The sequence below is a fragment of the Saccopteryx bilineata genome, chromosome 2 (assembly GCF_036850765.1).
Source record: "Saccopteryx bilineata isolate mSacBil1 chromosome 2, mSacBil1_pri_phased_curated, whole genome shotgun sequence".
Taxonomy (NCBI): Eukaryota; Metazoa; Chordata; class Mammalia; order Chiroptera; family Emballonuridae; genus Saccopteryx; species Saccopteryx bilineata.
In genome coordinates this window covers 37,709,660-37,735,690 of record NC_089491.1, presented here as the reverse complement: position 1 = coordinate 37,735,690, position 26,031 = coordinate 37,709,660, and the positions used below count along the sequence as shown (strand labels likewise).

General features: G+C 47.5%; 1 protein-coding gene across 2 annotated transcripts; it reads left to right on the top strand.

The window, feature by feature from the left end:
- Nucleotides 1-5,694: 5,694 nt before the first annotated feature.
- Nucleotides 5,695-25,992, top strand: NPR2 (natriuretic peptide receptor 2). 2 transcript variants are annotated; one of them, XM_066256786.1, is made up of 22 exons: nucleotides 5,695-7,180; nucleotides 8,029-8,234; nucleotides 13,673-13,786; nucleotides 14,082-14,217; nucleotides 14,474-14,568; nucleotides 14,796-14,928; nucleotides 15,149-15,233; nucleotides 15,729-15,849; nucleotides 16,012-16,086; nucleotides 16,296-16,373; nucleotides 16,599-16,703; nucleotides 16,817-16,888; nucleotides 20,278-20,437; nucleotides 20,618-20,773; nucleotides 20,852-21,020; nucleotides 21,191-21,337; nucleotides 21,658-21,781; nucleotides 21,966-22,034; nucleotides 24,827-25,001; nucleotides 25,073-25,171; nucleotides 25,432-25,523; nucleotides 25,656-25,992. In XM_066256786.1, the coding sequence occupies exons 1-22, from the start codon at nucleotides 6,514-6,516 to the stop codon at nucleotides 25,719-25,721; spliced, it is 3,144 nt and encodes a 1,047-aa protein (XP_066112883.1). In that variant the 5' UTR covers nucleotides 5,695-6,513; the 3' UTR covers nucleotides 25,722-25,992. The 2 variants fall into 2 exon arrangements, with proteins under 2 accessions (XP_066112883.1, XP_066112884.1); XM_066256787.1 differs by lacking the exon at nucleotides 16,012-16,086.
- Nucleotides 25,993-26,031: the final 39 nt, after the last annotated feature.

The window sequence follows — 26,031 nt, the reverse complement described above, 5'->3', positions numbered from 1 at the left end:
GACAGACAGGAAGATAGATGAGATGCATTAATTTTTTGTTCATCTCCTTAGATGTTCATTGATTGCTTTCTCATATGTGTCTTGACCAGGGGCTACAGCAGAGAGAGTGATCCATTGCTCAACCCAGTGACTTTGGGCTTCAAGCCAGTGACCTTAGGGCTTGAGCCAGTGACCATAGGATCATGTCTATGATCTCACGCTCAAACTAGTGATCCTGTGCTCAAGCTGGTGAGCCTGTACTCAAGCTGGCAACCTTAGGGTTTTGAACCTGGGTCCTTCCCGTCCCAGTCCGACGCTCTATCTACTTATCTTCTGCACCACCGCCTGGTCAGGCCAGGTTTGTCAAATCTTGCTTCATATTTTTCCTCCTCTTCCAGTCTTTGGCTTCTTTAGAAAATTCTACATAGAGATGAAATAGTGATGAATACATTTCAATTCTTTTTCTTTTCTTTCTTTTTTTTACAGGGACAGAGAGAGGGATAGATAGGAACAGAGAGAGATGAGAAGCATCAATCATCAGTTTTTCGTTGCGACACCTTAGTTGTTCATCGACTGACACCTTAGTTGTTCATTGATTGCTTTCTCATATGTGCCTTGACCGCGGGCCTTCAGCAGACCGAGTAACCCCTTGCTGGAGCCAGCGACCTTGGGTTCAAGCTGGTGGGCTTTTTTGCTCAAACCAGATGAGTCCGTGCGCTCAAGCTGACAAGCTCGGGGTCTCGAACCTGGGTCCTCTGCATCCCAGTCCGATGCTCTATCCACTGCGCCACCGCCTGGTCAGGCACATTTCAATTCTTAAGAAACTGTTATGGCTTGACCTGTGGTGGCGCAGTGGATAAAGTGTCAACCTGGAAACGCTGAGGTTGCCGGTTCAAAACCCTGGGCTTGCCTGTTCAAGGCACATATGGGAGTTGATGCTTTCTGCTCCTCCCCCCTTCTCTCTCTCTCTCTCTCTAATGAATAAATAAAATCTTAAAAAAAAAAAAAAAAAGAAGCTGTTATGATCATGCCGTCTTTGCTTCTTTTTATGTGAGACATTTGTATATTGAAGACTTAAAAGGTGAGAGAACACATGCCAATTTTTCTCAGTGAAAGATTTTTATGAAGACAGAATTTTAAGTGGAGAAGGAAATATAACAGATAATACTATATTTGAGATTTTGTGTAGCAGATGCTCCCCAGAGGTGGTAAGTAATTATTGTGGTTGATAACAATGGCTAGGGGTGGTAAGAGAAACACAGGGAAGCAGTATATGTACTTAGAAAAACTGACCAAATGTAGAAGAGCCATGGAAACCACTGGGATCTTTCTGAACACTCACAGATGTGCTGGTCTAAGCTTATATGGAGCAGATAGGTGACAAATGGGTTCACTTGAGCTTGAATCATCTTGAAGACAAATTCTCCTGACAACTCTGAAATTCCTTTTTAGGAATCACTGGTACTCTATGAAGTATTCTCCACAGAAACACTACTCTTCTGGACTGTCTTTTCACAAGCCTGGTATTTCTGGCTCTCAGAGTATGGTACCTGTTCAACTTTTAGAATACATGTGTAGACCAGCAAGTTAGAAGCTAAGGTATGATTTTAAATTTAAAAGCGGGTTTTTTGTTTTTTGTTTTTTTTGCCCTGGATGGATAACTCAATTAGAGCATCATCCTGAAGCACATAGGTTGCTGGTTCAATTCCCCAGCCAGGGCACATACAGGAACAGATCAATGTAGCTCTCTCTCTCCACTAAAATCAATAAATAAAAATAAAAATAAATCCTTTTAACTCTAAAAGAAAGCAATGTATGCCCTGACGTATAGCTTGGTTGGTTAAAGCTTTGTTTCAAAGTGTAGAGGCTGCAGAGGTTATCAATTCAATCCCCGGTCAGGGCACATACAGGAATATATCGATGTTTCTGTCTCTCTTACTCTCTTCCCCTTCCTCTCTCCCTCTAAAAAAAAAAAAAAAAAAAAGAAAGAAAGAAACAAAGAAAGAAAAAAAAAGCAATATGTGAATTCAAAGTAAAAACCCATGATCCTTTAAATAATAACGACAGCTCTTTAAGGATATTAAGTATTATGAGATGGTGGACCAGACTGTGCCCTCCTTATGGAGAGAGGGAGGTAGGGAGAGGGTGGAAGGTGGATCACATGAGCAATAACAGGGGTCTGACCTGTCTTCAGGAGTCTATCTCTTCCTTGCTGGGGCTAAAAAAATAATGCAGAATTTTAGTAAAGTTTTTGTCTTCAGTACATTCCACTGTTTCTCTTTACACTGCTTCCTCCTCTCCCTTATGGAAATGCTGCATTTGAAATATATCTTTTCTGCCTCGTTTTATCTTCTTTTCCATGGCTGTTCTCTGCCCCCTGTTGGCAGGTTCTCTTGGACTTGTCTGTTGTGTGTGCAGGAGACAAGCACATAGACTCAAAGCCTTGTTTTGCAAGTCAGGTTAGTCAAGCAGAGAGAGGACTGGAAGGTGGTTTGTTTCTCTGGAATCTTCTAGACCCAGAAGCATGGTCTGATGTAGAGCAAATCTGAGGGTCCAGAGTTAGCTGTGAAGTCAGGTAAGTTATAAAACTTACCTGCTCAGTGCTGAACTGGGTCAGTGTGTGGCATCAAGACTTGTCATGGAGGTTAGCATGAGCCCACATCTGATGGTTCCAGGACTCAGTGAGGGTCTTGAGCTTCCTTTGACCTGAGTGTGACTAAGGTCAGGATTTCTTTCCACTAAGGAACAGAGCAGATTGGAAACCACAGCAGCTTCTAGCAGCTAGCTGATCTGATGGTCTACAGATCAGAAATAAGGTGTTTGGGTTGGCCCTGTCCCAGAAGAAATTATAGGTGGTGTTTGTGAAGGCAGTGTTAGCAACCTTACAACACCCAGTTAGAGAGAAAGTTGGCTCCTAACTGGGTGTTGCTCAGGCCAGCAAGGTCTTTAGATTTCACAGGCTTTGTATGAGTTGCAGTGGAGTCACCATATATAGCCAAAATCTTACTGTCCACATCAGGGAGTGCAGTGATTGCTTAGAAAATTGGATTATATAGGTAACCAAAGTGCTCCTTTTAAAAAAATTTTTTTCTTAAAATTTATTGATTTTTAGAGAGAGGAAAGAGAGGGAGAGACAGAAGGAGAAAGAGGAGAAGCAGGAAGCATCAGCTCATAGTAGTTGCTTCTCATATGTACCTTGACCAGGCAAACCCAGGGTTTCAAACTGGCGACCTCAGCATTCCGGGCCGATGCTTTATTCACTGCACCACCACAGGCCAGGCCCAAAGTCTCTTTTATCTAACTTTTTAAAATCACTCTCCTAAAGTGAAAAACAAAACAAAACCCACTCACTGCCTTTCACACATTTAGCAATTAACTTTTCTTTCTCTTCCTTTGCCCACTCTCTAGTATTAGTGGCCAGTTGGAAGGAAGAGGGAGGGGAAAAATGCTTGAAATGACATATCACGCCGGACCAGGCAGTGGCACAGTGGATAAGAGCATTGGCTTGGGACGCTCAGGACCCAGGTTTGAAACTCTGAGGTCGCCACCTTGAGTATGAGCTCACCAGCTTGAGCATGGGGTCGCTGGCTTGAGCATGGGATCATAGACATGACCCCATGGTTGCTGGCTTGAGCCCAAAGGTCACTGGCTCGGCTATAACCCCTCAGTCAAGGCAAGTATGAGAAAGCAATCAATGGACAACTAAGGTGCTAAAGTGCCATAACTATGAGTTGATAGTTCTTATCTCTCTCCCTTTCCTTCTGTCTGTCTCTGTCTGTCTGTCTGTCTCTCTCCTTTGCTAAAAAAAAAAAAAAGACATATCACATACTTGAATTTGTTTGGCTGGGTAACAGTGGTGACTGATCCTTGTCTGGGTGGCCTGTATCCTGTAAGCGTGGCTTCATATGGTGAGTTCTGTGAGTCAGTGGAATATCTGTACAGAGCCCCATAGAGACCAGCAAATCTGATTCTAGTCTCAGCTCTGCTATTAAAAGCCAAGTAGCTTTGGGGAAGGGGAATCGTGGAGGAAGCTATGTGACTTCCTCCTCGGGGACTCAGTTTCAATTATCTTTAAATGAGGGGATTGAACAATATATTTATAAGATTCCTCCTAGCCCTGAAATTCTGTAATTCTGGTGGAGATTGTGTCCTTTTGGGTTTGCTTCTCTCTTTAAGCTGTGTGTAGTTGCTTTAAAGGTAGTATTTGGTTGGCATGGTCTAATGCTGGAGCCATTCCTTTTTCAGGTTTCCCATTACCCTTTTAATTATTCTAGCCACCTTTTCCTTGCTCAGATAAAACGAAATTCCATTTTATTACCAGTGTTGGAAGCTGGAAACTGGAGTTACCATCTTTCCTTGTTAAAAAAGGAACAGTTTCATTTCTATTTCTATTGGACTTGGAGTAAGAGACAGTTGTTGGGGGGCTTGCCTTTGGTCTTGGAGCCTCAGGGATCCACTTATATGCTCCTCAAAGGTAAGGGCTGTATTATTCACCTTTTTAAAAAATTCACCCCTACTGCTTGTGCAAGGCAGCCAGTGTTCAATAAAGAAATACACCTAAGAATAAAATAGCATTGTCCTTAAATTTCCCCCCCAAAACCACTAGGTGTCGCCTTCATCTCAGAAAAACTACACCCCCTCCCCTCTCCCTGCTCTTCCACACCCCTCCCTCCCACTACCCAGGAGCTCTCTCAGCTTCTTGGCACTATGATTTCTGGAGAAGTGGCTGGAAAGCGGGAGACAAACTGTGGCTCTTGGCAGGGGGAGGAGAATGGATTTATGTGCATGTCCTTTATGACAATTGAGAAAAACTCCCCAAGGTCCCATAGCAGTCCTTCCCGGCAACCATGATATCATTTGTCACAAGCTGTTCCTCAGAATCTGATCAGCACTCTGCTTATGGGGTATCTAGGGTTGAGTCTTCTAGGTTGGAAGCTTGTGAGTGGGGTGGAACCCAAGGGAGATACAATGGACTTCTGTTGCTGGGGGAATGTTTTGCTTCGTCAATCCATGAGCTTTTATCAGGTGCTAGCCGGTGCTGTATGGGAAGATAAAAGAGACAAGAGGTTGTTTGGGGCTGCTGACCTGGAGCAGATGGTGTGATGGAAGCCCAGTGGGCTATGATGGGTCTCTGAGGACATGGGGGGGGGGGAGCGGGGGTCGCACGCAGGGGCATGTGGACAGGAAGCTTTGAGTCCCAAGGAAGAAGACTCATGGACATTGTAAGGACTCAGGAAAATGGATCATGGGTGCCCCTTGGTCCTGGAGGGGCCAGTCTTCCAGCAAGCAGGCATGTCTCACTGGTGAAAGAGTGAGAGGTTCCTGGCAATGAGAAGAGTGGTATGGTTTACTAGGTGGAGGACTAGTGAAGACCCCAAATATTTGGCGATTCCTGACTGCTTTCTGGAGACTGGAGTATTTGAGGGATTCAGCAGAGTTAAGAGAGGGGACCCTAGGGAGAGAGGGATACATGAAGGATGGGAAGAGGGGCTGATAGCAAAGTGTGAGATGGAGAGAGCCCACGGGCTTGGGAAAGACAGGGGTAAGGCCCTTAATGTGAGGGTCTGTGCGGAGCCCCGAGTTGTCACTGGGTGGGTTTGAGACCTGGGAGGTCCCTGAGCGCCGGGTGGGGGGGGGGGGGGTGGAGGCGGGGCGACAGCAGGCGCCGGAGGGTGGAGCCGCGGGGAGGGGGCGGGGGCGGGCGGCCTGCCCGGGGAGTCACACTCGGCCGCCGCCGCCGCCGGCGCAGCGAGCGGAGACGGGCCCGGCCGCGGCGACCTGACCTGGACTAGCGGCGCGCCCGGGGGCCCAGGCGGGGGGCGGGAGGAAGCGCCGGGCAGCGCCAGCCGCCCGGGCCCAGGAGGAGCGGAGCGGAGAGGAGCTGGGACACGGGTGGGGCCGCCGCAGCTCCGGATGGGACCAGCGCCCTGGGCCCGTTAGTCCAAGCTGGAGCTTCAGGAGAAGCCTTCACAGGGAGATTTACCCCTGCCTTTTCCTCCTCTCCGGCCCAGGCCTTGCTTCGATCCCCGCCTGCCCATGGTCCCAGTCCTTCCGCGGTGCGGGCCCCGTCCCACCTTACCCCCTTGGTCCTCCTTTTCGCCGCTCTCTGCCCTCCGAGCCCCTTCAGCTGTGAGGTACCCCCAGGCCTTTTCTTTGTACCAGCCTCCCCCCCAACCCCCACCCCATCCCAGCCTCGGAGCCCCTTTTCCTTCTTAACTTTAGATTCATCAGCTTACTTCATCTCTCACTGTCCCCATCGCAGTCGCAGCCCCCTCGGTCCCTCCCTCCCCCTTCCACCCTGCTCTTAGCCCTCAGCCCTTGTCCCAGGCAGGCAGACCCACTCCTTACCCACCCCCTGGGCATTCCTGCATCTCCTCTCCCACCCTACCATTTTTGATCCCTGCCTAGCTGGCTTATCCTCACTTCTCTTCCTGCCCATCTTCCCCAGGTTCCAGGCTGGGTGGTGCTTGTGCCTCCAGGGTAGGCCAGAGTGGCCCCAGGTTCTGGGGGTGGTGGGGCTGCTGCTTTCTCCCCATGGCACTGCCATCACTCCTGCTGTTGGTGGCAGCCCTGGCAGGTGGGGTGCGTCCTCCCTTGGCACGGAACCTGACGCTGGCAGTGGTGCTGCCAGAACACAACCTGAGCTATGCCTGGGCCTGGCCACGGGTGGGTCCTGCCGTGGCACTAGCTGTGGAGGCGCTGGGCAAGGCACTGCCCGTGGACTTGCGGTTTGTCAGCTCTGAACTAGATGGCGCCTGCTCTGAGTACCTGGCACCACTGCGTGCTGTGGACCTCAAGCTGTATCATGATCCTGACCTTCTGTTGGGCCCCGGTTGCGTATACCCCGCTGCCTCTGTGGCCCGCTTTGCCTCACATTGGCGCCTTCCCTTGCTGACTGCGGGTGCTGTGGCCTCTGGTTTTGCGGCTAAGAATGAGCATTATCGTACCTTGGTGCGCACCGGCCCCTCTGCTCCCAAGCTGGGTGAGTTTGTAGTGACTTTACACGGGCACTTCAATTGGACGGCTCGTGCTGCCTTGCTGTATCTGGACGCTCGCACAGATGACCGGCCTCACTACTTCACCATCGAGGGCGTCTTTGAGGCCCTGCAGGGCAGCAACCTCAGTGTGCAGCACCACGTGTATGCCCGTGAGCCAGGGGGCCCTGAGCAGGCCACCCACTTCATCCGGTCCAACGGGCGCAGTGAGTGTGGCCCGGACTATTTTAGGGTCAGGGGCGGAGGGTCGTTGTATAGTTGGAGCTCAGCACTGGGAGGCAGGCATCTGTACATGGTAGTTGGGATCAAGAAGCACATGTGGACAGAGCACCTGTGAAAGGGCTAAGGCACGATATTAGGGGAGCTTGCTGACATCGTAGGCAGGTATAAACAAAGAGTAAAGTAGCGTGAAGGATGAAGCTTGTGTCAGGGGAGAATGTTGGACTGGGGAAGTTGAGTTTGAGGAGTAATGTGAGTGCCCTAGAGTAGTGAATGAGGTTGATGGTTGATGGCCACTTCAAAATGTATGACAATCCATGAGCAGAGACTTCTCTGACTGGAGCACCAAGACCCCTTATAGTGTGGGTCTGTGATGAATCACTAAAATAGTGATGACTTTATAGATGGGCTCTCACTGAGTTGGGAAAGACGGTAAAGTTCACACTGAGTTAGGAAAGACGGGTAAAGTTCACACTGAGAAATTCTGAGCAGCTAGAGCCTTTGAGTTTAGGCAAAGCAGGGAAGAATGGGGGAGTGCAGAGGGTGGGGTGGGGAATAGAAGGCAGGGCTCCGGGAAGAGGAAGGGCTTCAGTCTGATAGCTCCCTTCCTCTGGGAGTTGGAGTCAGGTTCTGACCTCTGCCAGATGGTCCATATAGCCCCAGGGTTCTTATGACATAGACTCCAAGGAGGGGATAGGAAGCATCTGCTGGGTGATTGGTAGGTTAGGGCACTCTTCCTTGCTAACAATGGAAATGCAGATGGTTTCAGAGAGGGGGCTATTTGGGGAGCTGGATGTGTTCTCAGGGTGCCCCTCTGTTGTGTACCTGCTCCCAGTTGTGTATATCTGCGGCCCTCTGGAGATGCTGCATGAGATCCTGCTTCAGGCTCAGAGGGAGAACCTGACCAATGGGGATTACGTCTTCTTTTACCTGGATGTCTTTGGGGAGAGTCTCCGTGCAGGCTCCACGCGCTCTACAGGTCGGCCCTGGCAGGACAATCGCACCTGGGAACAGGCCCAGGCCCTCAGAGAGGCCTTTCAGGTATTTAAGCCGAAGTTGAAGGAGGTGCGGGAAGTGGAACCTCTTTGGAGATCACTGTCTCTCACAAGACCCCACAGAAACCCCAGGAACAGCGCAGGAATTGTGAGCTGCAAGAGTAGCTTTTGAAATGAACAGAAGCTTTTCTAGTCTAGTATCATTCTTTCTTACTTCCCCACCTTTGTGACTCTTTTTCAGTGTGTCTGCCAAGGCTACCTCCCAAGATCCCAGAACAGTGACTTTCCTATGCGCCAGTAGTAGGCTATGTGTTGGGGGAGAAAAGTTCAGGAAAAGATCTGATCCCTGCCGATAGAAGGGCTCCCACCCTTTCTGGAGAGGCAAGGCATGATGTGATACAACTATATACAAGTGTGAGAAAAAATATGATTATGTGTCCTGGAACAGACACTGAGAAATTTAGTGGTTTAGAGGAGGGAGAGTCAGGTGACTGGAGTTAGTGACGGTTTTTTATAAAGGAAGTGAGGCTCTACTGTGACTTTTAAAGATAGATGTTATCTTCCTACTCAGAGTGTGAGTGAGGATCTAGGCAGCATGAACAAAGAGAAAAATATTGGAATAGGCATGTTTCGGGGACCAAGAAGATACGGACCTGACAAGAAATAAAGGTTTACCTGAAGTAGATATAGGAAATAATGGTGCAAAGGTATAATTAGATTAAAGAGAGCTCTGAATTTAGGATTAAGGCACCTGGACTTGAATGTGGGGTCCTTGAGGTTTTTGTGAAGATAAACTCGGTGACAGAATTTAAATTGAGGAGGAAGAAGAGGCTAGAAGCAGTGAGACCACCTGTAATAGGTTAGAATGGAGTGAGGTGATGAACAAGGGTGATGATATAGGAATGTAAATAAATGGATTTGTGAAAAAATTGGTAGAGAGAATTGACGTAACTCTGTTCATTGCACCCCGCTTATCAAAACTTTCAATGACTTTATTTTCTATGTAATTAAATCTCAACTCCTTATTATTTCATTTAAGACCTTCTACAGTCTGTCTTCAACCTACTTTTTCAGTCTTGGTGCCCTTTATGCCAAGTACTCCAGCCCCCAACCTGGCCCCCTGGCCCTCCCATCCTTGTCCCATCTTTGTGCTCTTTGTTTCTTTTGTCTGGGATACTCTTCCTTCCCTCCCCTCATATCTGTGCCTCTCAAGATCATACCCATGATTTGTTCCCTGATCCTCCCACCCAATTTTCACTAACTTGTGTATATCAGTATTTCTTATTTGTTTATCCATATCCGCCCTTTTTCCTGAAAAGATTTGAGATGGTGTATGGGATAACTTTAAGGTCCTTTCAACCTGGAGATATATATAAGGGCTGGACTTAAATGGTCATCTTTTTCAATGAGTAAGATTTAATGAATAAGATTTACATATATGATTGTGACTGACTAGTGTATGTCTGACTGTGAATGACATCTGTTTGCATGCCTGGCTGACAGTTTGTGACTGTCACACCTGAACATAGGCAGTGGCAGGACAGGTTTTGTTTACGTCATGACTTTTGCCTAAAACAACCTTCTCACCTTTGTCCATCTGGATAATGCTTGTGTATTATTCAAGATTCAGACCGACTCTTTTCCCTTGTAGGAAACAATCTTTGAATCCCCAGGTTAGATTGAGTTCCCCACTCTTGTGCTTAACTCGTCTACTATAGAACATATATATTATCCAGTCAGTGTTAGATTCATTTGAAGACTAACTTGTTCTGTTAGTGTTTATTGAGCAATTATTATGTCCCAGTGACTGTGCAAGGTACTAGTATACCAGGGAGAATGTAACAGATGTACTTCTTGCCTTTTTGGGGCTTACATTTAGTAGGATAGGCAGACATTAAACAAATAAATAAAAATATAGAATAAATTGTAATGTGTTACTAAAAAAAGGAGAGAATAGACTGTTATGTTATTAAAAGAAAATAATGAGGGGATTGTATTTTAGCTAATGTGGTCCAGGAAGGTCCCTGTGATCCTCTTGGGTGGGAGGATTCCATAGCCTTTGGGATGCATTCTATCTGTGGAATGAACACTTCTCTTTCTTGTATGAGAGTTTCTATTGGCCAAGGGGCCCCAGCTCTTAGGATAGGGGGAGGAGTCAGTTAATAATAAGTTATATAAATTAATTCTCATCCCACTCATTATAGACATTATTCAGACAGAAAAACAAAGAGGAAGAGTTTGCTACAACACAACAAAAGGGGGAACAGGCAGTCAAGAATATACTGGGGGGAAAACCAAGGCTTTGGGGTGAGGTGGGGGAGAAGGGCTGATAAGGTGTCTTTTGGCAAACCTGCTCTCATCCTTTTCCAAAGCTGAAGCAGGGCAAAGGTGAGGGAAGTTGGGTGGGCATCTCCAGCCAAGAATTAAAGAACAGAGCGCCCTACGTCTGGGGCCAAAACCAGAGCGCTCTACGCCTCTGGCCTCCTGGGGTCCAAAACCAGGGCAGTCTAAAAAGGGTGGCAGTCCTTGATACAGATGCTCAGAGCTTTTCCAAGAGGGTCTCATGCTGGAGGAAAGGTCCCAGCTCATGCTGGATAGCTGCTTGAGGTCCTGGCTCATGCTCATCTTTGTGTACCATGTGCCGAGCACCTACTTATTGAATTGAATTAAGGTGTATATTGGGGAGAACAGGGAGAGAGGGTTAAGAATTCATCTAGACAGGAGTAGAACTGGCAGGTATCATAAACCAAGATGATCAACCAGGGTAGGAAAGAATAAGCAGATTCAGTGGAACCAAAAAAGCAAATGACCAGACTGAAGATCCAGAGACCCAGGTTGGGCTTTTGAGGACTACAGGGTTAGAAACCCAGGCAGAGGTCACAAGCTAGATGACCAGCATGATATTGGGTTACAGAAGTAGAAGCCAGCAGCTAGAATGGAATAAGCACTAAACCAAGTGCCGTGTGTGAGGCTGAGCCTCTTTGGGAGACCATTCTTTGTCTTTTTAGGCCACAGTTAACGGGACGTCCTGGGGCTGCTAGAGCAGGTCGCAGAGAGGGTGGGCCAACAGGCAGAGGCAGGTGTCTGCTGCCTTGCACATTTCCTAGGTGCACTCTTGGCTTCCACCCACTGCTGACCCCATTTTTGGCAGCGTTTGCTTGTTGTTGTTGTTTTTCACCTGAGGTCCACTGTGAAATTAGACACAATTACTTACCTTCACCTTCTCTTTAACTCCCGCACAAACACAGAAACTCTTTGGAGGTTGTTCTTTCTCTTTTCTCTTCTTTTTTTTAGTACCTAGTAACCACAGCAAAACAGTCTAGCATAGCAGTTTTCAAACTGTGGTCTTGGGATCCTGGGGGGCCCTGAAATCCTTTTAGGGAACCACGAAGTCAAAACTATTTTAAAAATTATAGTAAGATGTTATTTGCACTCTGTCACTCCCATTCTTCCATGACTGCACAGTGGAGTTTTCCAGAGGCTACGTGACATGTGGTGAGGTCATCACTCTGGCAGCTGTGGAGAGCATGCTTGTGTTTTAAAAATTTGTCAGTTTTAACTTTTAATATTGTAAAGATAATAGATCTAATCAAACAAACAAAAGCTCTATGGCAGGGGTCGGGAACCTTTTTGGCTGAGAAAGCCATGAACGCCACATATATTAAAATGTAATTCTGTGAGAGCCATACAACGACCCGTGTATGTTACGCATTATCCAATAAAAATTTGGTGTTGTCCTGGAGGACAGCTGTGATTGGTTCCAGTCACCCACAGCCATGAACATGAGCGGTAGGAAATGAATGGATTGTAGTACATGAGAATGTTTTATATTTTTAACATTATTTTTTTAATTAAAGATTTGTCTGCAAGCCAGATGTAGCCATCAAAAGAGTCACATCTGGCTCGTGAGCCATAGGTTCCCGACCCCTGTTCTATGGGGTCCTTAATAATTTTTAGTAGTGTAAAGGGGTCCTGAGACCAAGAAGTTTAGGAATTGCTAGTCTAGCAAACAAACAAACCTCTCTATATTTCCTAAGTGTTTAAAAAGCATTAAACACCAATCATCAGCCTTTATATTGAAACATAAATTGTGTTAAACCTGATCTTTTCCAGCTCTTTTATTGACTTTTTACATTGTCAACAATATCCTACCCTTCTACGGTTCTTTTATTCTTGGGACAGGTGTAACTGAACGAACCCTGCCAACCCCATCCTCAGCCCCCCTCTGCTTTTTAATTTTGTCTGAGAGTGGGATAGTATTAGAAATGTGTGATCAAGCATCCAAATGCTCCAGTAAGAATAATTATATCATTAGCAAACTCCGGTCTAAATATAATGAATATACATTAGAAACTGACTTCATTATTTCCTACCTGGAATGAAGTGATACGTAATAGATCATATGTGACGTATCTAGCATTTCTATGGTCTATATGTGCTTGCTGCGACAGGAATTAACAAAACTGATAGGAATGACTAGATTTAAATCTGTCATTTCACAAAGTCACATTTCACAATATATTGGTCTGAAGTCTTCCACTGAAGCTGCGGAGCCAGTTTCCTGTCCAAGGCAGAGGTTGGTGTCAGTGACTGCAGGACTCGGCTAGAGGCAGAAGCTAGTATGACTGTCAGCTAAGAAAGGGTAAAGTGTGAGGCCGGGGGGAGTCAGGCAGACACCACAGTGAGAGACAGAGACACACTGACTTGTGGCCAGTGAGCTGTGTGCGTGACAGACCAAATATGTCATTAGCTTATCTATGAAATGTGTGTAGGCGTGTAACTATGTTTTCTCTGTGACATATGTCTATTACTTAGTGATGTGTAGGACCATACCACATGTAGGACCGTGTTGCTTATGGTAGGTGTTCCACACAACTTAAATGAATGGGCTCATAGCTTTTCACAGATGGAATCACTGTCTCAAAGTATTTCCCCCATTTGTCATAAGACCTGAAATCTCTTTGGTTCACTGGGTGGAGGCACTGTGTTCAAACATCCTGAATGGAAATGTAAACATTTTACTGATAACATTCAAGTAATTAACACCCCAGAGAGGAGCTGTTGATCAGGGGTGCCCTTGATAGTGAACAGGTGCCCAGAAGGGACGGGAGGGATGCCTTGAGTGCAGTGGCAGCCCTGCAGGGCGGCCTGGTGGTGGCAGGGGCTTCAGGAAGGGGAGAGGCTGGGGCTTGGGGATGGAATTGACTTTGTCTGTTTCCCAGGCTCCACCATTTCAGAACTGTCCTATCTGCCTTTCATGGAGGTGTGCCACTCCCTTCGTCCAGATGTATTCAACACACAACACACATACACACATACCCCCCACCCCCGCAGGCATACATAGTATCCTCTCAGCCTTCAGATTCATCCATGCATATTTTATATCATGTGTATTTCACCAAGTTTCCCTGTCCTGCTTCCTTTCTTTCCCTGATGCCCATCTTGAATATCCTATTCACTCTTCCCCATGTGCTGTTGGTACAGACGGTATTGATCATTACATACCGAGAACCCCCAAATCCTGAGTATCAGGAATTCCAGAATCGTCTGCTGATAAGAGCCAGGGAAGATTTTGGTGTGGAGCTGGCCCCCTCCCTGGTAAGTAGATCTCTCTCTCCTGAGAATCAAGTCAGGCTTTGAGGGAAGCTCTTCTCTCGAACTCAGCGTGAAGCTGTGGCCGTGTAGCCAGCCCTACTTTGGGAGCTGTCCACTTCCATCCGGGATTTTCCTTCTGCCTTAGTGTCCAGTGAAGTAGGGGTAGCACCTTAGGAACGAGAGAAGGGAAGAAAGCAAACCCAGAGAGAGAAAATGTAGGAGACCCCAGCGATAGGGAAGGGGGCTGGGGAGGGGGCCGGTAGGACATTTGGAGCACTGCTGAGGTTACCGCCCCCAGATGAACCTCATTGCTGGCTGCTTCTATGATGGGATCCTGCTCTATGCTGAAGTCCTGAATGAGACAATACAGGAAGGAGGCACCCGGGAAGATGGACTTCGAATTGTGGAAAAAATGCAGGGACGAAGATACCACGGTAATAAAGAGGGTCAGATTAATAATAAGGAGGGAGGCCATACGGCTGCTGTCAGACTCGGGAGTGGTGTGGGCAGAAGGAAATACAGATATTGGGGCAGGGGAGAGAGTTAGTAGGGATCAGAGAACATGACAAAGGCATCCACATATTAAAAATGGGGACAGGGATGGGCTCTAAGATAACTGGAGGGATTGTGGAGATAGGAGAGGGGCTTAGGGTAGATTCTCAAAGTAAGGGGTACACTTTTCTATCTTAGGTGTAACTGGCCTGGTTGTTATGGACAAGAACAATGACCGGGAGACTGATTTTGTCCTGTGGGCCATGGGAGACCTGGATTCTGGGGACTTTCAGGTGATGGGGGAGGAAGCAAGGAGGAGAGTGTGGGCCCTGCTAGTCCAGCTTTAAAGGGTTCAACAGGGGCAGAATCAAAGGTACTAGAGGTAGAGACTTATTTTCTCTATGGGAGCTGCATCCTGGGTGGGTGGGAGGTTGGGCAGAAAAGCAGCCATATGACAGGGGTCTGGGGGAGGAGGCTGGTGGGAGCAGGCCTGTGGGCCCAGTTCTCTCCTTCCTCACAGCCTGCAGCCCACTACTCGGGAGCTGAGAAGCAGATTTGGTGGGCAGGACGGCCTATCCCCTGGGTGAAAGGGGCACCCCCCCTGGACAATCCCCCCTGTGCCTTTGACTTGGACGACCCATCCTGTGATAAAAGTGGGTGTGTGCAAGGACTGGGAGCAATCTTTCCTCCCTTTACTTCCATTCTTCTCCTTCCCCTCCCTCACTCCCAGCTTGGCTTGACTTTTACCTCTACTCCTATACCCGCTCCTTCTTTCCCTCAAGAAATGTGTCTGTTCCCTGCACCCTGAGCACCGACCTCCCTATGCTTACAACTCCACACACAGTCTTTCTCAGGGCCCCCTCTCCCCTTTAGCTCCACTTTCAACTCTGGCAATTGTGGCGTTGGGCACAGGAATCACCTTCATCATGTTTGGTGTTTCCAGCTTTCTCATTTTCCGGTGAGTTCTGGGCTTTCCACTGACCTACTCCTTTGCTCTCCATTGCCACACAAGCCTTCTGGCTGAGGCCAGGTGGTCCCTATAACACGGGGTGCGGGTAGGCCTCTTAATTTGGCAGTTGTCTCTTAGACCTAATGCTCTCTCCCTCTGGCCTTTTCCTTTAGTCGCCTTTTAGCCTTGGTGTTGTTTTCCCACGTTTGGTTTGAGACTTGGTATACTAACTAGTGATTTTGAGTGGGGTCTCATAAGGGCAAGGTGAAGTGTCCATGGATGCTACCCTTTTAAGAAAACACTTTTACCTTTGGCCTCTGTTTCTAACTGAGCACAGGGAATGTGCCAGCTGTGTCAAGAATACAACTTGCTCTCTTAGTCCCGTGTCTTGGGTGTAACAATCACAGCTTCAGGAGCTACAGGGAAGCCCCTGCAACCCCACTGTTGATTTATGGGGTGGTAGGATTGGGCTTGCCAGTCAACTGAGGTGTGCAGTCCTTACAGAAAACTGATGCTGGAAAAGGAGCTGGCTAGCATGTTGTGGCGCATTCGCTGGGAAGAGCTGCAATTTGGCAATTCAGATCGATATCACAAAGGTGCAGGAAGTCGCCTCACGCTGTCACTGGTGAGCCCTTGTCTCAGCTGTCCCTCTGCTTTCCTTTGAGTTGCTGTCCTTTCTTACCCTGGACCTTTCCCAGCACATTGGCCTGTAATGATAGCCCCTGCACTACCACCATCATCTAATGTTCCTTTCATCCTTCCGCCTCCATGTTGCCCTTGGCCCCAGCGGGGATCCAGTTACGGCTCGCTCATGACAGCCCATGGGAAATACCAGATCTTTGCCAACACCGGTCACTTCAAGGTGAACAGTCATCGCTTGTTCTGGTCCCCACCATTTCATCCTGTCTCATTCCCATCTGTCACCTCTTCCCATGAACTTCTGCTCCACATAACCCTCCTCTCTATGTCCAGCTGAGCTCCCAGATGCTCCACAGTTCTCCAGTAGTCCTAGCACCCAGAAGCTCCTTTTGATATTAATTTTGCCTTTTCCCCTTTCACTTCCTCCATCAGGGAAATGTTGTTGCCATCAAACATGTGAATAAGAAGCGCATTGAGCTGACCCGGCAGGTTCTGTTTGAACTCAAACATGTACGTAAAGGTGTATGGGTTGAGGGCAAAGGGTAAATAGGAATGGGGAAGAGAAAGGAGAGGACTGTAGAATAGTGAAATTGGCTAGGAGGGCACAGGTTCATTGATAAATGACTTTAAATTGTAGGTGTAATTAAGAGAAAAGCCTCTCATATATGTGGTAGATTTCTATATCTAATCTTTAGCTTTTTCAATTCTCTTTTCCTTTCCATTTTATTTCCCTAGATGAGAGATGTTCAGTTCAACCATCTCACTCGCTTCATTGGTGCTTGCATAGACCCTCCAAACATTTGCATCGTCACTGAGTATTGTACTCGTGGGAGTTTACAGGTGAGGGATAGGTGGAGGTTACAGGGACGGGGGAGACAGTTACATTGACTCTATGCAGGTGATAGCTAGTGGGACTAGGGTCATCACATTATTCATTTCATGTCACTTGCCAGGATATTCTGGAAAATGACAGCATCAACTTGGACTGGATGTTTCGTTATTCACTCATTAATGACCTTGTTAAGGTGAGTCTTCCCTACTCTTAAGAGTTCATTCAGGCCCTGGCCGGTTGGCTCAGTGGTAGAGTGTCAGCCCAGTGTGTGGACGTCCCAGGTTCGAGTCCCAGTCAGGGCACACAGGGGAAGTGATCATCTGCTCTCCCCCACTCAACCCCTCCTGCAACCATGGCTTGATTGGTTACAGCGTATCAGCCTGGGCACTGAGAATGGCTCCGTGTGCCTCCGCTTCAGGTACTAAAAATAGCTTGGTTGTGAGCATGGTCCCAGGTGGGCAGAACATTGGCCCCTGATGGGGGGTTGCCAGGTGGATCCCGGTTGGCATGCATGTGGAAGTCTATCTATCTCCCTTCCTCTCGCTTGGAAAAGAAGAAGAAGGAGGAGGAGGAGAAGAAGAAAGAGTTCACCCATTTTAAAATGCCTCCCTCTTCCTCTCTTTGCTTATGACTTTTCCTTCTAGTCCTCTAAAAGTCCTGTACTCTCCCTTTCCCTTATTCCTATTGTTGGGTAATAATGAATAAACAAAGGGTCTGGGGTTTTTAATTGGGAAGAATAAGTTTTATCTGCCACAGACAGTCTTGTACTTGTAGAGAATTTTGGTCTTCCTGCCTTAGATATCTCAAATCTTTCTCCATCTTTTAAAATTAACTAATTAATTAATTTTTACCCTCTATGAGCTTATCTATCTATCTATCTATATTTTTTTACAGAGAGAGAGAGAGTCAGAGAGAGGAATAGATAGGGACAGACAGACAGACAGGAACAGAGACAGATGAGAAGCATCAATCATTAGTTTTTCGTTGCGACACCTTAGTTGTTCATTGATTGCTTTCTCATATGTGCCTTGACTGTGGAGCTAGAGCAGACTGAGTGACCCCTTGCTCAAGCCAGCGACCTTGGGCTCAAGCCTGCAACCTTTGGGCTCAAGCTAGCAACCATGGGGTCATGTCTATGATCCTATGCTCAAGCCAGCAACCCCATGCTCAAACTAGTGAGCCTGTGCTCAAGCCAGGTGAGCCTGCACTCAAGCCAGTGACCTCGGGGTTTCGAACTTGGGTCCTCCGCATCCCAGTCCAATGCTCTGTTCACTGCGCCACTGCCTTGTCAGGCCATATCTGCTCTTTTGTTTAGAAAAACTAAAATGTGAAAAAGAAAATTTATTAGTAAGAGAAACCGTGGAAAATTATACTAAACCTTTGGTATCTTTTGATATGCTAGGTTTCAGCTATTTGCAGGTGGCCCAGAGGTTTATGGACTTGTGAGCATATAAATTGAAATCTCTCATGGGTTGGACAGAGGTTTAGAAGCAATGCCATAGCCAATAAACTAGCCTAGTGGATCATTTGTACCACACTTGAAGCTGGTTTTGATTTTTCAGCTTAATTCTCATGAGGTTATTTTAAAAATATATATTTTTCTTTTTTTCCAAGTGGGAGGAGGGGAGATAGTGAGACAGGCTCCTGCATGTGCCCCCACCGGGATCCACCTGTCAACCCCATCTTGGGCTGATGCTCGAATAAACCGAGCTATTTTTAGAACCTGAGGCTGACATGCTGGGACCATCTGAGCTATCCTCAGCACTCAGGCTGACATGAGCCAATCAAGCCACTGGCTGCGGGAGAGGAAGAAGCAAAGAAGGGGAAGAGGGAGGGGAAAGCAGATAGTCGTTTCTCCTGTGTGCCCTGACTGGGAATCAGACCTGGTACATCCACGTGCTGGGCCAATGTTCTATTCACTGAGTCACTGGCCAGGGAGAAAATATATTTTTATTTGTGAAAGCTTGCCATCAAATGAAAGGTAAAAAGTTAATATGGTACCCAACTGGAGGTATGATGATAAGTATAGGAAAAACAGGACTCTTAAGAGAACAATGATTTGATGGAAAAATGATTTAAAACAAAGCCAGAAGCCTGATTATTTATTTTTTCTTTCTCAATTCTGTTTTTTAAAATTTAGAGCTTAAATTTAATGGGATGACATTGATAAATAAGAGTACATAGGTTTCAGGTGAACATCTCTATACATTTGAACTATTGTGTTGTGTGCCCATCACCCAATGTCAAATTATTTTCCATCACCTTGTATTTGTTCTTCTTTAATCCCCTCCTCCCAACACCCTCCTCCTGGTAAGCACTTCACTTTTTATCTATGTCCAAGAGTCTCAGTTTTCTTTCTTTTTTCAAAGATATTATTTAGTGATTTGGGCGGGGGGGGGGGTGTGTGGAGCGTGAAGCATCAACTTGTAGTTGTGGCACTTTAGTTATTCATTGATTGCTTTCTCATATGTGCCTTGACGGGGGGAGGGGGGCTCTAGCTGAGTCAATGACCCCTTGCTCAAGTCAGAGACCTTGGGGTCATGTCTATGATCTCACACTCAAATCGGCAACCCCATGGTCAAGCTGGTAGTCCCGCGCTCATGGTGGTGACTTTGGGGTTTTGAACATGGATCCTCAGCATCCCAGGTCTATGCTCTATCCACTATGCCACTGCCCGGTCAGGCTGTATGTCTTCTTGGGAGAAGAGTCTGTTTAGGTCCTCTCCCCATTTTTTAATTGAATTGTTTGCTGATCATTTCTATATTCACAAATTTTAGAGCTAAACATTTAGGCAGAAGTGTTTTGGTTAGCATACAAAACATTGAAGCTTTTTTCTAACTGAACTGAGTTGGGTGGGTTCCAGATTTCATTTTGGGAAGTACCACTTGGCGCTCTTAGGACCTGTCGTATAGTCCCTCATAGGCAAAAGGTTCTCTCGCGTCAGCCCCGTGGGGCCAGAAATTTCAAGCTTCTGCATTGGCTTGGTAGCTGACTCCTACTTTCGTCCACTTTCCAGCTTTTTCTAATTTATTATTTCCTGGATTTTCTCTCTGGCCCAGCATCTGCTCTGGTAAATTGCTTTCCTCCTCCATCCTGACTTGCCTGCCTACACATGGGTATACCTTAAAGTTTACAACTAGTTAGTCTTCCTTGATGCATCTAGGTACTCTTGATACTTGGGTCTCAAGCCATGTCTTTCTAAGTAGTGGCATGCATTTGAGGCCACCATGGGTGTCATATCATTCTTGGAGTTCACCTCATAGTTCTGCTCCCTTCACTACTCAGAAAACAGACTATCCTTTCCAAAGTAATAACTGATAACTCTCCTTGTCCTTCCTCTTAAGCATTTCTCCTATCTCTGGTACCTGGGTACCAATGGAAAGCATATGATACAAGAAAGGAATGACTCTCCTGTTTTGCCTGCTTCCTTGGGTGGAAACTGTACACAGGAGGCCTTCCACAGTGGGATTACTGTTTTTATGGTCCCAGGATCTTTAGACAGCTAACTAACACCCACCTCCTGGAGGTGGGTCTCCTAAGCCAGACATGAGTCAACTCCATAACTTGATCTGTATCCTGCAGGGCATGGCCTTCCTCCATAACAGCATTATTGCATCTCATGGGAGTCTCAAGTCCTCCAACTGTGTGGTGGATAGTCGTTTTGTGCTCAAAATCACAGACTATGGCCTGGCCAGCTTCCGATCGACTGCTGAACCTGATGACAGCCATGCCCTTTATGCCAGTGAGGTCCCCCTCCATAAGCCCACTTTTACATTGCTCTTCTATCCCTGGTCATTTCCACCCAGGAGGATGAGAGGGAGAGATGGGGTAACAGTAATGTGGGGAGCATTATGGGAATGAGCCCAGGAGGTCTTGGGAATACCCTTTTTGAGGACTTGGCCAGTCTATTTCCTCTTTTCAGAGAAGCTGTGGACTGCCCCAGAACTGCTCAATGGGAACCCCTTGCCAACCACAGGCATGCAGAAGGCTGATGTCTATAGCTTTGGGATCATCTTACAGGAGATAGCACTTCGCAGTGGTCCTTTCTACTTGGAGGGCCTGGACCTCAGCCCCAAAGGTGAGAGTCAGTCTACTACCCACAGTCTCCTCTACCTAGGGGAGTCCTGTTCTTCATCCAAACCTTTTTCACCCTCAGAGATTGTTCAGAAGGTCAGAAATGGTCAGCGGCCATATTTCCGGCCTAGCATTGACCGAACACAACTGAATGAAGAACTAGTTTTGCTGATGGAACGATGTTGGGCCCAGGACTCAGCTGAGCGGCCAGATTTTGGACAAATTAAGGGTTTCATTCGCCGCTTTAACAAGTGAGAGGGCACTGAGGGGCAGGGGCTCCCCAGGGATAGAAGCCTCATCAGGTTTAGTGGATGAGGTGGGGCCGGTTGGGGCCAAGAGGGTGGGTTGGGTAGAAAGTCCTGGGAGTCTTGAGAATCTTGAAGCAGGTACCATGTTCTGGCCCCTCCGTTTCCTCCCCCAGGGAGGGTGGCACCAGCATACTGGACAACCTCCTGTTGCGCATGGAACAGTATGCCAATAATCTGGAGAAGCTGGTGGAGGAACGCACACAGGCCTATCTGGAGGAGAAACGCAAGGCTGAGGCTCTGCTCTACCAGATTCTACCCCAGTGAGACTTTTGTCCCCTTCCTGACTTTTCCTTTGATATTCTGCTCTGTTGAATTCTATTTCATCAACCTCTTGAGAACTCACCTCCCAACTCTTAGAACCTTGCTTTATTACATTTGGGCACAGTGAGCCTTTCTGACTAGAGACTGTTTCACCTGTACAGCTGACCTTGCGCTAGACTTTAATGTTTTCCCAGCCACCTTCCCCCTCCTCCTCCTCCTCCTCCTCCACGAGGTTCAGCTTTCCTGTTAGAGCTCATTTCTGCTCCAGCTATCTCATCCTCTTTCTGAGTTTGTCTCAAACTGTACCCTTGCTTTCTAGTTCAGTGGCAGAGCAGTTAAAACGGGGAGAGACTGTACAGGCTGAGGCCTTTGACAGTGTTACCATCTACTTCAGTGACATTGTTGGCTTCACAGCTTTGTCGGCAGAGAGCACCCCCATGCAGGTGAGAGCCACGGGTGAGATTAGGGGGTGGGATAGGGACCAGAGGAAGCTTCACTGGTGCATAGTCCTTGATAACAGGAAAGATGAATTTGTTCTGGAGTTCCTATTTCTTGTTATGGCTCTTGGGTTAAGAATTCTTAGGAAGTTGGACACAAGTCTCAGGGCCTCAACTTTCCCATTCCTAGGTGGTGACACTCCTTAATGACCTGTATACCTGCTTTGATGCCATAATTGACAATTTTGACGTCTATAAGGTGAGAGTTGGGGCTACCCTCCTACTGAGACCCCTTTAAGACCCATCTCCCTGAACCCCACATACCTTTCCTGTTCCATGGTCAGTCTTCCCTCCTGAATCTCCAGCATCCTAGTACTGAGTACCCTTTGTAGATAAATGAGGCTCTCACACTCTAACTGTACATTCCAGTCTAATTTCTTTTGAATCCTTAGGCTTCCCTCATTGGAACCATCACAAGATTTAGCCTCTATCTGCTACATTTTCCTGGGGATATAAATTCCACTTATCCAGCTTTTCTCTCTATCCCCTCCAGACAGGAAGAATCAAACAGGATGTGGGTACAGAATAATTTATTGGGGTGAGGGACAAACTATGTTGTAAGAGCTTTTTTTTTAAATTATTTTTTATTTTTTTATTTTTTTGTATTTTTCCGAAGCTGGAAACGGGGAAGCAGTCAGACAGACTCCCGCATGCGCCCAACCGGGATCCACCCGGCACGCCCACCAGGGGCGATGCTCTGCCCATCCAGGGGGTCGCTCTGTCGCGACCAGAGCCACTCTAGCGTCTGGGGCAGAGGCCAAGGAGCCATCCCCAGTGCCCGGGCCATCTTTTGCTCCAATGGAGCCTTGGCTGCGGGAGGAGAAGAGAGAGACAGAGAGGAAGGAGAGGGGGAGGGGTGGAGAAGCAGATGGGCGCTTCTCCTGTGTGCCTTGGCCAGGAATCGAACCCGGGACTTCCGCACGCCAGGCCGACGCTCTACCACTGAGCCAACCGGCCAGGGCCTTGTTTTAAGAGCTTTTTTTTTCATTTTTCTGAAGCTGGAAACGGGGAGAGACAGTCAGACAGACTCCCGCATGCGCCCGACCGGGATCCACCCGGCACGCCCACCAGGGGCGAGGCTCTGCCCACCAGGGGGCGATGCTCTGCCCATCCTGGGCGTCGCCATGTTGCGACCAGAGCCACTCCAGCGCCTGGGGCAGAGGCCACAGAGCCATCCCCAGCGCCCAGGCCATCTTTGCTCCAATGGAGCCTCGGCTGCGGGAGGGGAAGAGAGAGACAGAGAGGGAAAGCGCGGCGGAGGGGTGGAGAAGCAAATGGGCGCTTCTCCTGTGTGCCCTGGCCGGGAATCGAACCCGGGTCCTCTGCACGCTAGGCCGATGCTCTACCGCTGAGCCAACCGGCCAGGGCTTAAGAGCTTTTTGTTAGAAGTAATTGGGTTGGCACAGGGTGGGCTTAATTATGCTTAGGAGTAAAAATTATTTGGATTTGAATATTGGCTTTGTGGCTGTGTGCCCTTGGGCAAGTAACTGAAGGGCCCTGTGCCTCATATATTTTATTTGTAATATGGGAATAGATTTATTGTAGAAAGTACCTAACATTGTGTAGATAATAAATGTCCATTCCTGTCACTTCCCTTTGGATTTACTCTACCATCTTAGTTATTATGGTAACAAAGACCTCCTATAAACCTTTTATTCATTTATTATTATTATTATTTTTTTTACAGAGACAGAGAGAGAGAGAGTCAGTGAGAGGGATAGACAGGGACAGACAGACAGGAACGGAGAGATGAGAAGCATCAATCATCAGTTTTTTGTTGCACATTGCGACACCTTAGTTGTTCACTGATTGCTCTCTCTTATGTGCCCCAACCGTGGGGCTACAGCAGACCGAGTAACCCCCTGCTGGAGCCAGCAACCTTGGGTCCAAGCTGGTGAGCTTTTGCTCTAACCAGATGAGCCTGCGCTCCAGTTGGCGACCTTGGGGTCTCGAACCCGGGTCCTCCGCATCCCAGTCCGACGCTCTATCCACTGCGCCACTGCCTGGTCAGGCAAACCTTTTATTCAGATTCACCAATTTTTTATATTTTCCCTTATTTGCTTTATTTTATTTTAATTTAATTTTTTTTTGTGACAGAGACAGAGATAGAAACAGATAGGGATAGACAGACAGGAAGGGACAGAGATGAGAAACATCAGTCCTTCATTGTGGCTCCTTAGTTGTTCATTAATTGCTTTCTCATATGTGCCTTGACCGGGGGCTACAGCAGAGAGAGTAACCCCTTGCTCAAGCCAGCGACCATGCATGGGGTCATGTCTATGATCCCATGCTCAAGCCAGCGACCTCGTGCTCAAGCCTGGTGAGCCTGCGCTCAAGCTGGCGACCTCGGGGTTTCAAACCTGAGTCCTCTGCGTCACAGTCTGACGCTCTATCCACTGCGCCACTGCCTGGTCAGGCCCTATTTGCTTTTTTTTTATTTTTTAAATCTATCTATATAATTATTTTATGAGCCATTTGAGAGTGAGTTTCAGACACAGTACTCCTTTATCCTAACAGTTCAGTGTCTAATTCCTAAAAACAGGGGCAGTTTCTTACATAGCTTCAGTGCAATTGACAAAACCAAGCACCTGCTTACTTACCTTTGACAGTTTAGGCTGTCTGAGCCCATTTCATTGGTGCTTGACCTCTTCCAGCCTCTGCACTCTTCAGGCCAGTCCTGTTTTCTTGCTTTCCATTTCCTGACAGCAGAGTCTATTTGTCCATGTCCTGTTGCAAACAGGGTGTCCATTCATTCAGCAAACATTTACCGAGTATTCACCAGGTGCTGGGGTGGGGCAGGAGGATTTAAAGATTCACTTGATTTACCCTCCCCCCATATTCTCAGGATTATGGCACTTAGTTTTCTAGTCAATCTTCTAGCCTCCAAGGCTATCAGAATGACTAATAGTGATATCCAACTTGTTTCCTTCTACTCTTCCCCATTTCCACTGATACAGATAGAAGTGACATTGTAATCCCCTTCTTAATCAGGTAGAGACAATTGGAGATGCCTACATGGTGGTATCTGGTCTCCCAGGCCGAAATGGTCAACGTCATGCCCCGGAAATTGCTCGGATGGCCCTAGCATTACTGGATGCAGTTTCTTCCTTCCGCATTCGCCATCGACCCCATGACCAGCTGAGGCTACGCATAGGGGTCCACACAGGTAAGGCCAACTCTCATTCCAGCCCTGGTAACTACTTTTCCCAGGTCCTCCCAACCTGTTTCTTCTCACAGGGCCTGTCTGTGCTGGGGTCGTTGGCCTGAAGATGCCCCGCTATTGTCTTTTTGGAGACACAGTGAACACTGCTTCCCGAATGGAGTCTAATGGTCAAGGTGAGACATTAACCCTCAATCCTAGCTTCGGTCTCAATCTGTATTGCCCTTTTCTTTTCAGTGTTCCTCCAAATCTCTCAGTCTGAGACTATAGTTCCTGCCTGCCCCATCCTTGGACATATTTAGGCTCTAGTGCGTGGGCACTGGGAAGACTGAGTCTCCTGAGGGGCGGTGGCTGGGTAACGCTCTCTCTGCCTCCACCAATTCTTCTGTTGCCTTTTCTTTTATTCTTATTTCCACCATCCCCCACCCCACCCCAGCCCTGAAGATTCATGTCTCCTCCACCACCAAGGATGCCCTGGATGAGCTGGGATGCTTCCAGCTAGAGCTTCGGGGGGATGTGGAGATGAAGGTGATGGCAGGCCATGGGAAGGGGGTCAGGGAAAGGGCAGATGAAAGTGATTGTGGGGATCCTGGGGGAAGAGAGAGAGGTAAAGGGCACAACATAGAAGAATCTGAATTATATTCACTCTCCTGCTCCCAGGGAAAAGGAAAGATGCGAACTTACTGGCTCCTAGGAGAGCGGAAAGGACCTGCTGGACTTCTGTAAACTCCAAATCTTTTCAAGTCATACAACCTCCTGTTGCTGGTACCTGAGGAGGTAGTGGCTGTCATCTCCCCACACACCAGAAATGGATACTGTCATATGAGATGGAAACCAACGTGCACAAAAACCTACCTTACATGGAAGTTGACCTTTGCAGCTCAACCTTGTATATATATCTGCCCCTCTCTGGCCTGGCCCTCTTCTTCCCTACTTTTGTAAATATCTGTATCTAAACCAGAATATTTTGGCCAAATATAAAACAAACAAAAAATCATGATGACATCATCTCATATAAGGGCAGCTCCCAGGAAAG

Bases quoted from the DNA above. Each gene is read 5' to 3' on its own strand.
- NPR2 (XM_066256786.1), top strand. From the start codon at position 6,514: ATGGCACTGCCATCACTCCTGCTGTTGGTGGCAGCCCTGGCAGGTGGG. The intron at 14,218-14,473 runs GTAATAAAGAGG...TTTCTATCTTAG, and splicing joins GCAGGGACGAAGATACCACG to GTGTAACTGGCCTGGTTGTT. The intron at 21,021-21,190 runs GTGAGAGGGCAC...TTCCTCCCCCAG, and splicing joins TTCATTCGCCGCTTTAACAA to GGAGGGTGGCACCAGCATAC.